This window comes from Salmo salar, chromosome ssa07 (genome assembly GCF_905237065.1).
Source record: "Salmo salar chromosome ssa07, Ssal_v3.1, whole genome shotgun sequence".
In the NCBI taxonomy this organism is placed as follows: Eukaryota; Metazoa; Chordata; class Actinopteri; order Salmoniformes; family Salmonidae; genus Salmo; species Salmo salar.
The window spans coordinates 41338078-41350815 of record NC_059448.1 but is presented as its reverse complement, the minus strand read 5'-3'; the positions used below and the strand labels follow the sequence as shown (position 1 = coordinate 41350815).

General features: G+C 44.9%; 1 protein-coding gene across 13 annotated transcripts in view; it reads right to left on the bottom strand.

The window, feature by feature from the left end:
- The window catches only part of LOC106609328 (transcription factor SOX-5), a 309409-nt gene that overhangs the window by 83186 nt on the left and 213485 nt on the right, over window positions 1-12738 (bottom strand). For all 13 annotated transcript variants that reach the window (XM_045721992.1, XM_014208018.2, XM_014208021.2 and 10 more), the window contains one exon: window positions 7499-7700. In XM_045721992.1, the coding sequence (XP_045577948.1) occupies window positions 7499-7699 (201 nt within the window). In that variant the 5' untranslated portion in view covers window position 7700. The remainder of the gene's footprint in view (window positions 1-7498; window positions 7701-12738) is intronic.

Here is a 12738-nt window from a genome sequence, read left to right as displayed (position 1 = left end):
TATGTATATTTCCACACTATGAGGTTGGAATAATACAATTATGATATGCCCTTTCAGTGTAAGAGCTTTTTTGGTGGGATGGAGTTTTGGCCTGCTGACATCACCAGGCGGTTAATTAGTTAATAGACCAATAAGAAATATAGTTCCAAACCTCTCTGCCAATAACAGCTAGTTTTCTGTTTCCCCCTCCCCACTCAGGCCACTCCCAGACAGTCCTAGCAAAATTCTTGCTTGAGAAGTTCTTTGCTTACAAGCTATTTTTGTTTCTTTTTGACCATTTTAATTGAAATCATTCACACTAAGGTACTTAATTGTTCCCCCGAAATGATTTGATATTGAGATAAAAATGTCTGAGTTGGACCTTTAATAATATTCCATGAATTAGAGTTTGAATTCAGCTTATTGCTGATGTTTGTGGCAAAACCAGTATCTCAAACTCACTCACAGAACAGCCACAGAGAGGAAGAGAGAAGATTGAGAGAAAGGGGAGAAGTAGAGAAGTATAGGGGGATGAGGAAAGGAGAAGAGAGAAGAGAGAGAAAGGGAAGAGAGTAGGAAGAAAGGAAATCCAGACGAGATTAAAACGTAAAACTCAAGAGATCCGTATGGAGGAGAGGAAGACTACAGTAACTGGCATCCTCCCTCTCATTATCCCTCCTTCTCTCCTTCGTTTTAGCTGGCTGTGCTACACTTTCATCGGTGGCCAGCCATCTTAAGTTAGGGCACTCACTCTCTGTTGGATCCTAAGGAATCTGCATGCCACTGACTTGGAGGTGGTTAACAGAGGAGAGACATAAAACAGAAATGATTTCACTCAGGCTGTTGGGAGAGATCTAGTGTTATGTCTTTCAAAGACTAAACCGTTTCACTTTGAAAGAGATCCAGTAAGCATTCCCACTAGTCCAAATGTCTCACTTGCAAGTTTTCTTCGTGAAAGTGCTTATTTGTGACAATAAACTTAAGTTGCATCGCCAAAATGGACAGAAAACGTACACGCGACAACCAGAAACAGTACGTTTTACATCAAAGAACATCCTGGAATCATAACCTTTGCTATACCAACTCCACTGTCCTGGCAAGAGATTTGGCGGGGTCTCAACTAAATGAACTGTGACAATGTGGTGGCGACCTTGTCATGATCAGCTTTGTGTCTGCACGCACACTTCAGCTGCCAACTTTAACAAGCACACACACACTTACACTACATCACACTGCACGCACGGACACACACACACCCTCAACGCAACCCACTAAAACAGGTGGGATGAGATAATAGGAACAGATTAGTCAAAGATTAACCCTGATTTACAGATGGACGATTGACCTTGTCTGCAAATACCTGACTTGTTTTGTAATTAAACTTTACAAAAGATCTCCCTGCTCTGGTTTTCTCCAGAGAGATTTAGATGCTTAGGGCAGTGTGTGTCTGTGTGTGATGAGTGTGTGAGTTGTTTGTGTGGCAGACAATGAGCTTATCCCAAGGAAAAGACAGAGGACTGGGAATGCTTGGCCTAACTCACACCTTTAGGAGGTACACCGGTGTTTTACACTCCCAAGCGGCACAGCGGTCGAAGGCACTGCATCGCAGTGCTAATGGCGTCACTACAGACCCTGGTTCGATTCCAGGCTGTATCACAACCGGCCGTGATCCTATAGGGCGTCGTCCGGGTTAGAGTTTGACCGGCGTAGGCCGTCATTGTAAATAAGAATTTGTTATTAACTGACTTGCCTAGTTAAATAAAGGTTAAAGAAAGCAAACACGCATGCACACACACGTACCCTGATATCGGTATCACTTTGTAAATGTTATCTCTACATGCCTGTGAGCTTTTATTGAGCAGATGAGGTGCTAATACTGAACTTGTTTCCTGATAGAGGTACAGTAGTTTCCTTATTAATATCGCTGCCATCTACTGTAACTGTCTACTATGAACTGTACCATCCACACCAGATCATTTCTCAGTCTGAAGTCAGTTGGTTTCACCTTGTAATATTAATACGCCGTTCATTGTCAACGAACCGGCACGTTGCAGCAGAGAGACGAGCAAAGTCCAGAAGGGAACAGATTCTCACCTGGGAAAGTGCTGTCACTTTCCCCGACTCCTCCTAGAGACTGTATACATGTACACTCACTCACACCACTCCCAGAGAGGAAGTCAACACATTCAATAATTCACTCACAAATGGGTTTTAGGGACGTGAATGAACGCTAGTGGATAGCCAAAGCAATAAAGTGAAATTCAATAGGTGAGACATGTCACCAGGTTCCTTGGTCACGGTAAAGTATAATAGTGGCAGTTCTGTGTTTTTGTCTCATGATCTCCACGTTTCTAATGAGGTGGCCAACTAGTCTGCTGATCACTGAAGGCTACAGAACTGTTAATGCTCCTTTCCTCTTTCTCTCTCTCTCTTCTATCTCTCGTTCCCCACTACGGCCCTCTCTCTCTCGCTCTCTCGCTCTCTCAATTCAATTTCAATTCAATGGGCTTTATTTGCATGGGAAACATATGTTTACATTGCCAAAGGAAGTGAAATAGATAATAAACAAAAGTGAAATAAACAATCAAAAAATTAACAGTAATTAATTAGAGACATTTCAAATGTCATATTATGACTGCAGTATATAGTGTTGTAACGATGGGCAAATAGTTCAAGTACAAAAAAGGAAAATAAATAAACATAAATATGGGTTGTATTTACAATGGTGTTTGTTCTCTCTCTCGCGCTCTCTCTCTCGGCTGACACTGGAGCATGCTTACTGTGTGTTGGTAAACCGTCGGGGGGGGGGGCGTCAGGGGGGTTCTGTGTGCAGTGGACGAGGGGGGGGCGTCAGGGGGGTCCTGTGTGCAGTGGACGAGGGGGGGGCTTGGTTTGAACTTTTTAGTACTGTTACAATGATGTGATAACACAGTCTCTCCATCCTTCCCTCCTAGGATAAGGGAAGTCACATGAGAACCTTATTGATGAGACCAGAAACAGCCAAAGGGGGAGAGAAGAGAGAGAGAGAGAGAGGCTGAAAGAGAGAGGAAGAAATAAAAAGAAAGAGAGAGAGAGAGAGAGAGAGAGGGGAGAATGGCAGAGGTTTTCCATCGGTTGTGACTGGATCTGCCCACATTAGTGAAGCATGGCATCTCCACCAGCCCTGTCACACCTGTCACATCCCATTTATTTAATCCACTGCATACATAGCAAAGCAGCACTCTTTATTTCTAGAAAAGATGTCTTGAAAAGAAAAAAGCAACAGAAAAGAGAGCGAGATGGAGGGATGGTGGAGTATGCGCGGATCTCTTTTCCTCCCTTCCTCCCAAATCTGCACACGTCATCTTGAGACGGCCACAATGAGGGTCATTTCTTAATCAGAGAGAATTAATACAACATGAATCCTCCTCAAAGTCGGCTACATTTTGACTGTCATCCACATAGCAGCAATTGAAATGGCTTAAATTCTCCCTCCATATTATAATCCACACGCCGTGCAACATATTTACTCATGCTATTCAAGTAGCCTGCAGAAGATTACAACAAACGGCAAGTCCAACTCAGGAATCAGCCTGACAACCTATCATACAGAGACCTGATTGTATTTGTGTGTTTGTGTGTGTGTGTGTGTGTGTGTGTGTGTGTGTGTGTGTGTGTGTGTGTGTGTGTGTGTGTGTGTGTGTGTGTGTGTGTGTGTGTGTGTGTGTGTGTGTGTGTGTGTGCACACGCTAGAGAGAGAGCATGATTTTTAATAATATAAATGTATTTATGAATACTGTAAATGTTAGTCTCTGTCTTTAAAGAAGAGAATGCATATTTGTCTGTGTCTGTGTGTGTCTATGTGAGTATGCATGTCTGTGTATGCTTGGGTGGTGTTTAAGTATGTTTGTGTGAGTGCCAGTATGTTTGTAGCATGCGCCAGTGAGTGTGAGTCTATGTATTTGATGTGGCAGGCTGACAGTGTGGGTGGTTCTGCTGCCTTTAGTTTGCAGATGTCAATTCTCTTCCGAACGGCTGTAACAAAGTGAAACTGCGCCTCTCTCCTTCTCTCCCTCTCCTTCTCGCTCTCCTTCTCTCTCTCCGTTCTTTATCCCTTTAGTGCCTCTGCATGGGAACAGAATTAAACAACTTTTGTCTTCTTAAGCTCATCTGTGAGGAGAGGCAGATTTAAACACACTTAACTCTTGCCAAAAAAAATGCAAAATGCAATATTTTCCATCCGCCAGCACAGATGCTCATGTTCCCTCTCTCTTTTTATTCCTCCGTCTTCCTCTTCCCTCCTTCATTCTCTCCATTGCCCTCCAGGAGAAACCTACCCATTTACCTTAGAGGGTCTCTGTTTCTTTCTTTTCCTCTCTCTGTTTCCGTCCCTCTCTCTCTCTGTCCCTCTGTCTTTCCCTTTCCCTCTATCTTTCTCTCTCTGGGTACATCAGAGTACACACACCCCTCCACCCTGTGTGGGTTTGAAGCAGAACAGAGCAACACTAACAGTAGCAATTGAGGGGGTGCAATTCTCTGCCATGTCTCCAAGTTGGGAAGGTGTATGTGTTTAATGTGTGGTGCCGTGGTGTCGACAATTAAGGCATGGCCAATCTGGCAGTGGGAGTCACAGGAGGCACCTGAAGCACACACACACACGCACACGCGCACACACACACACGCACACGCCGCACACACACACACACACACACACACACACACACACACACACACACACACACACACACACACACACACACACACAGGCTAGAGGGATGTAAGTGCTCGCTCCTGGAGGTGACACTGACACCTACTCTCTGGTCTTAAGCCAGCGCTGCCACACACACACACACACACACACACACACACACACACACACACACACACACACACACACACACACACACACACACACACACACACACACACACACACACACACACTGCTCAAACAATCCCAATCCCTTTAGCGCGGGGCTAAACACACACCTCGTCTGCTCTCTGCCTCTGAGCCTGCTGTGGCATCCACACACACCGGTTGGCCTACTGACAGCCTAACCCTACCCCCCACTCCTTACCCCACCTCCCATCTTATCTCAGCTTGGAGGACAAATACTCACATAACCTATAAAGACCATCCCATCCACACACTGTAGTAAAAACAGGTTCTTATTTCATCTAATAATGTATATTTTACAATTTCACAATAATAATTATAACTTTAAAAAAACATTATATTAAAATGCAATAATAATTATAATACTCCTATGATCTATTTTGTTTTTAAATCATTGCACAAAATGGTTGAGATATTCCAGTTAAATTTACCTAAACAGAAATGCGCAGCTTTATTTTGTATATTTTAAATAACAGTTTATTAAATCAATGCATGCCAATATTTTTAAGAGGCCCTTAATTGTCTACAAGCAAGCATGTGTTTATTCATTATGACAGCACTGGCAGGAGAAACTAAGTGTGACCACTGCGTTTGGTTTAAGTGCTTGGTGTGCTGCTTCAAATCTGTCAAAATTCATACGAAAAAAAATCGAATCGGAGGCAGGCGGCGCCTGGAGAATTTGGACCTGAAATAAGCAGATGAATATTGTTGTTGTTGCTGTTTTTTTGTTTCTTGAGCGCGCGGCAGGACCTTATTAAACGGACAAAAGGTACAGTAATTAATACCTATCCATTACTACCTGTCTGTGAAATCCTTCCCACGCTAACACAATTCAACTGTTTGATTAGGCTACTAACTGTACAACTCAGGGGAAGAAGTGGAGAAAGAAAGAAAGGATAAATGCGCACCTTCATTTACTTCTACAAACACACACGAGGGAAAAAAAAGTTGTCGTTTTTTTAACTGCACCTCCTCTCCTCTCCTCTCAACTCGGAGTGACAGCTTGGAGAGATGAAGAGGTCAGTGTGTTGGGGAGCGCGCCTCGCTGCCGTGTTAATTTACCATGACAAGATAAAGCGCGGTAATCTCCTGGCGGATGCTGCCTCTACAGCCGCCACCACCCGGGGACGAGCGCAGTCCATTTCCTCTCCCATATCACTTTATACAATTGCCGTGACAAAGCCCCTCCGAGGCGCGCGGTGTAAAGCTCTCTCTCTCTCAACTCTTCTGCCAGTCAGCGCAGAGCGGATTGAGAGGGTAAAGCCGTAGCAAAACTTAACATCTTACAAATGCCAAGCCTTGCCGTTTGCGCTAAATCCACCCTGTCCAGGAGACGGCTCGGTCGCGCTTTAATAATCCACATCAAATATTATGCGGGCGCACCCCTCCTTCTTCTCTTTTTTACTGTTTCTGGTGTCAGTCAACCAAATGGCTCAAGTCGCATCTCATGTATAGTGGAATTTATAGTGTTGAAAAACGTACGGAATTGGGGGATTATATTTGTAGCATAGGCCTAAGTAATAATAATAATAATAATAATAATAATAATAATACAAGGAAATATAATTATACTTGAATTATTCATTAATACGTGATTCATCACACTTAAAACAATAATCATTACTAAACGTTTTCACATTTCAAACCATTGCCCGATCTAATGTCTCAGTTTAAAAATACCTCCCACTATTATCTGAACATTACAGAGGTTATAACCTGTAGTCTCCCAAACATCAGGTCCAATACCTAGTGTCAACAGCATGCCATGACAACCTCTATCTTCCTGGTGGGGGAGAAAGGAAAGAGGACTTTGGTTTACAGTCAGTGACTGTTGTCTGACAGGAAGCAGAGTCCAGTCTGATGTGCAATCAGCAGGTTCATTACAGAATTAGCTTACCATTATGGTCCTTAAGCACCCTTTCATTGTTTTACAGCCAGAGTCATCTCACAACATTTACTGTGTGGTGGTTTTATCAGCAGTACAGGGGAAAGGCCTGAAGACAATGTGCTGCTGCTAGCTAGCTGCTCTTCAGGTGTGGCTCAGCGTGAGGCTAACGTGAGGGAAACTATGAGGGTTACTGAGGCTACACGCACACGCACACGCACACACACACACACCTATATAGTATACATACAACACATCACACACACCAACCTATACATCCCAATGATTATATGCATTTACTGTCACCACACACAGTCACCCTTTTCCCAGCAGAACATGACTCACTGACATGGCTCACACTGACAGTCACACATGTACCACGTCTCCATGCCTCGCCGTCTCCATGCCTCGTTACAGCACAGACACGGGCTTTCACACTAAAACAAAAAGGAAACGCGATTCACACCATAAGACCACTCTCGAGCATCTTTTGTGTCCAGTTTTCCCCCAATACTATTTCCTCTGTTGGAAGTATGTGTTACTTCAAAACCGGACGCCATAACTACAACTCTCTGTAATTACAGTCCAATGAAGGATAAATGAGGAAACTGATCCTAGACCTGTCCTTAAGTGCCAACTACCACCTCGATAGTGTGGCAGGATTTAAAACTCCAGACGACCAATAAGAAGAGTCGAAACAAAGCCAAGTAGCCAATAAGAGCAGTTATATGATAGGAAGACAACGAGGGGTTGTTTTACCATGGCACTGTGCAGGGTGGGGGGGCTGTCCAGGGGGCGGGGCGAGCGGGGGGACACCTTGCTGCAGTAGGGAGTCAGGGGGAGGTGCATGACAGCCTGTCCATCATCTCTCTCTTCCTCTTCCAGTCTCTGTCTGCTGGTTGCCATGACTACCTCTCCATCTGTCCCCCCATATGGAGAGATTGGTCGCTTGGAAGACATCCTGGAAAAAACAGAGAGAGAGAAAGAAGAGAGAGAGAGGGGGAGAGTGAGTATGAAACATTCAGGGATGTAATATGAGCTGTGGGTGACAGTGGGAGAAACACTAGTCTTTGATTCATTTCAATAGTTATATTTATAGAAATAGTTCATCATTATTAATTCCCTATTATTCAATGGTCCCCAATGGCTCGCTCTCTGTGTCTCTGAATCCCAAGACCTCTCTCTCTCTCTCTCTCTCTCTCTCTCTCTCTCTCTCTCTCTCTCTCTCTCGCTTGCTCTCTCTCTCTCTCTCTCTATCTCTCGCTCTCTCTCTCGCTCTCTCTCTCTCTCGCTCTCTCTCTCGCTCTCTGCTCTCTCTCTCTCTCTCTCTCTCTCTCTCTCTCTCTCTCTCTCTCAGCAGATAATACACACTATAATAATATACAGTAAATCATCTACATTCGCTAGTCAGAGGAAAAGCTCTTTAGACCTTCAAACACAATCACATCCATGTTTACCATCAGGTCCTTTCAACACACACACACACACACACACACACACACACACACACACACACACACACACACACACACACACACACACACACACACACACACACAAACACGGTACGCAATAACCCATTACTGCAAATGCAGCCAGGTTGGGCTGACATTTTATGACAAATGGCCGAGGCCTGACACAGGCCCTTTCACTCCAGCAGCACGCTGACAGTGATGTGTATGAAAACCTCGGCCCTGACAATACCAGTGAAAATAACAAACATAGAGGCTGTGCATTTGTTACTTTGCCTTTGTTTCCCATTGAAAGCAGAGGGAGGGGAAGAACAGTGGCATCTATTAGATGAACTCTCCCCAACATAAATGTGCCCCCGGTGAATAGGGACAAAATGAATATGTTCCAATAATAGAGTTTAATACGGCTGGCAGCGTCTCCCTAAGTGCTTTCAAAGGCTCTCGTTCAGCCTTGAAGCTACTGCTACGATGACCCAGGGTGAGAGGAAGGAGGGAGAGAGAGGGGGGTGGAGAGAGGGGGGGGGGAGAGAGGGGGGGGGGAGAGGGGGGGGAGAGAAGGAGGGAGGAGAATACGAAACACTAATGTATACGCTGAAAATCAGACATGCAAGGAGCAACATGCTCGGAGCATAAGATTCTAAACTGTATTTCTTACACCGCCACCAACGACCATTCTGTCTGAGAAAAGAGGAGGAGACAAACAGGAGAATACGTAAACCCTCTGATCAGGACTCCTGTCCCTAGAGGTTCAAACAGATGCCAAATGTATTGAGTGTTCCTTTCAAGGAAGTGAGTGGCAGCAGCCAGTATTCAGTGAGCTCTCTGTTTTGATTCTACACTGTATTAATTAATACTCCAGTAATCCAGTCACCTCTGTGTAGTCTGGGGCTGTGTCTGAAATCTGTCATTCCTACTACTTTCCTAAAACTGCATCCGGTGTACTAATCGTACGACATACTATTTACAACGTACCGTTTAGTCAAATCCAATGTGGTAAGCACCTATACCAAGAATGCTTCATCCAGTGCGCAATCGCATTGATTTCCGCCATTTGTATATTTTGTTACAGAATGTCACTCTATCTGATTATCAGCTATTCTCGTTCCTCAATAGTGTGCAGTGAATTCTACTAGATGAAAAGCCGAAATGAGTGTGACATCCTGGCATTTAAAGCAAACAAAATGTCAAAAAATTTCACATACTATAAAACCTTCTATTTTGGCGTACCCAAATGCCTACTATTTAGAACGTAATTATGGGTATTGGGACACAACCTGTGTGTCTGTTTCAGACTCAGACCTCCCGAACAGTGCCACTGTGGTCTCGAACTACAACACTCCAGTAACGTAACACTGACCTGGAAACAGATTATATCCCCTCTATTTATTGGCTTTCCTTTGGCTTCACATCTGGCGCTGTTACTCCACGCAGATCCACTTTCAGACATCATTTATTGCTTATTTGCTTTATGACAAAAATGAAGGCAAACAAGATATAGTGTTTCTCGCTGCAGGGAAGGCCTGAGAAAAACCCACAGCAGTTATGGGACTGCGACTTCAACCGCGCGACATGGAGGGGAAGAAAATCACTAAATCTATGGTTCTGTCAATAGTACACATGTATAGTCGTAAATTGCTACATCATGCTTACACCCAATATATATATATATATATATATATATATATATATATATATATATATATATATATATATAGTCTTCTATCTATATCAATATGCCTATATGCTAACTTGTATATTCTACTATCTGCACATGCCTATTCCAGAATTCTACACGCGCTTTAAACACAGCAGCAGTAGTGATGTTGACACATGATTTTAAATGATTAAATGAAAGGAAATTGTAAGACTAGTTTTTCCAAAACAACAAGAAAGTGTATAAATGAAAACAATTGTGATATTTCTAAATATATATCTTTATCATCTGTGAAACGTTAGAAAGTGTGTGTTGAGTTCTCCCAGTGTTTCACACTCTGGGCAGAGAGAGAGGAAGGCCCAGCTGTATCAACTACAGGCCACGCGACACGCACGAACGCACACGCACACGCACGCACGCACGCACGCACGCACGCACGCACACACACACACACACACACACACACACACACACACACACACACACACACACACACACACACACACACACACACACACACACACACACACACACACACACACACACACACACACACACACACTGCAGGTCTGTCCTCATCACAGGCTGTTTACTTTACCTCCTTTCACTCTCACACACTGGAGCCTTTTGTTTCTGCAACACACACACACACACACACACACACACCGACCCTACACACACCACTCCGATAAACATAGCCCCTCCTCACACACACACACACACACAACCGCCCTCAGTCCACCCCACCTCAACCAGTCTACCGCCCCTCCACCCATGTCCTGTCCACACCTCTCTGCCCAGCTGCACTCCTCCCACGTCCTCTAGACACCACACAGGACTGGAGTAGTATACCTGGACACTGATCTAAGGTCAGTTTTTTTCTTCTTCTGCCTAATAGTTAAGGTTAGCAGCAGGGAGGGTAAGCTGATCCTAGATCTGTGTACCTAAGAGCAACTTTTGGGCAGGTCACACACCTATCAGGAGAACAAGAACCCAGTCTGTTGGATGCTGTGACTCCGGAATATTCCTGAGGTTAGACACAACACCCTCCCCTCTCCTCCTCTCACCCCTCCATCCCCCCCCTCTTTCCTCCCCTCTGCTGTGCCCTCCTCTCTTCCCTCCATCCCCCTCTCACCCCTCCATCCTTCCTCCATTCACAGATCTCCTCTTGAGCAATAAAATGTCTATTTTCCTCCAAGCCTTTGATGCCTAATTACTATAGAACTCAGCACACCAGGTGAGCAGGTTATAGCAGCAATTTCATTTCAAGTTGGCAGACCTGTCCTGCACAAGAGGCTGCTCCATGAAACATTGAACACATGTACAGTAGTGATGTTGAGATTAAAAAGAAGAGCTTTATTAATAAGTAGATAAATTGGCAGCAAAGCCAGTCTCCAAGGTCATAATTAGCGACCATTAGCATAATTTTGCTCCTTCCTTCTGTGGCGCGAACACAGACAGACATGCCAAACACACCTCCCTCTCTCCACGGCAGCCGGGAAAATAAAACCAGGCACATACAGACACACCGGGCCGTTTTCACACACACACACACACACACACACACACACACACACACACACACACACACACACACACACACACACACACACACACGTAAGCGTTCATGTATGCACACACACCACTGGCCCTCACGGCAAACTGAACATGCGCCGATGCTCTGAGCGCCAACCATCCAACCAATACATGATGTAAAGACAATCCTTTTAAACAACAGCACGGGAAACACGGGAAACACGGGAAACACGGGAAACACGGGAAACACGGGAAACACGGGAAACACGGGAAACACGGGAACGAGAACTGGACGTCTGATGTGTTCAGAGCTCACGACTCAGGTGTCCAGCTCTCTACCTTCCCTTCTCAACTGCTGGTTGTGGGAGTTAGTGGGTTCAAAACGCACACACACACACACACACACACACACACACACACACACACACACACACACACACACACACACACACACACACACACACACACACACACACACACCCTGGCTGAGCGTTAGTGTTAGCTACTAAGCTTAGATTAAAGAACCACTTCCCCTGGACGACTTCATCTCTTTGATGATGACTGAGTGCTACTGTGTTAAGTCCCTCTCATATCACACATGTACATGTACTGTTAAGTCACTAATCAGCCAAGTACACTGTCCATTAACTACCCAAGTAGACTGATTGACTGTTAATCTCCATCACAGACTGACTGACCGGTGGTTAACTCACTTAACACCAGCCAGTCCAGCACAAGTGACCCACTTCAACGACGACTCACGCTGCACAGAGAGAGAGGAACGAGATGACACACACAAATCTAGAGACACACATATATATACACACACACACACACACACACACACACACACACACACACACACACACACACACACACACACACACACACACACACACACACACACACACACACACACACACACACACACACACACGCTGGGCCCCGTATCTCATCGCATCCCAGTAGCGATGTGTTAAATCATTCATGTTAGAAACGCTCCGACGGGGGTAAAGATTTGTTTCATGTTTCATGAAGACCGAGTGAGAAACAAAGCAGTCATCTCCTATATGCTAGATGATATTACACACACCTTCAGACTGCTCTCTTTCACTCTCTCTCTCTCCCCCTCTCTCTCTCTCTGTCTCTCTCGCTGTCGCTCTCTCTCTCTCTCTCTCCCTCACTCTCTCTCTGTCTCTCTGTCTCTCTCTCCCCCTCTCTCTCTCTGTCTCTCTCTCTGTCGCTCTCTCTTTCCCTCACTCTCTCTCTGTCTCTCTGTCTCTCTCTCTCTCTGTCTCTCTCTCTGTCGCTCTCTCTCTCTGTCTATCTCTATGTCG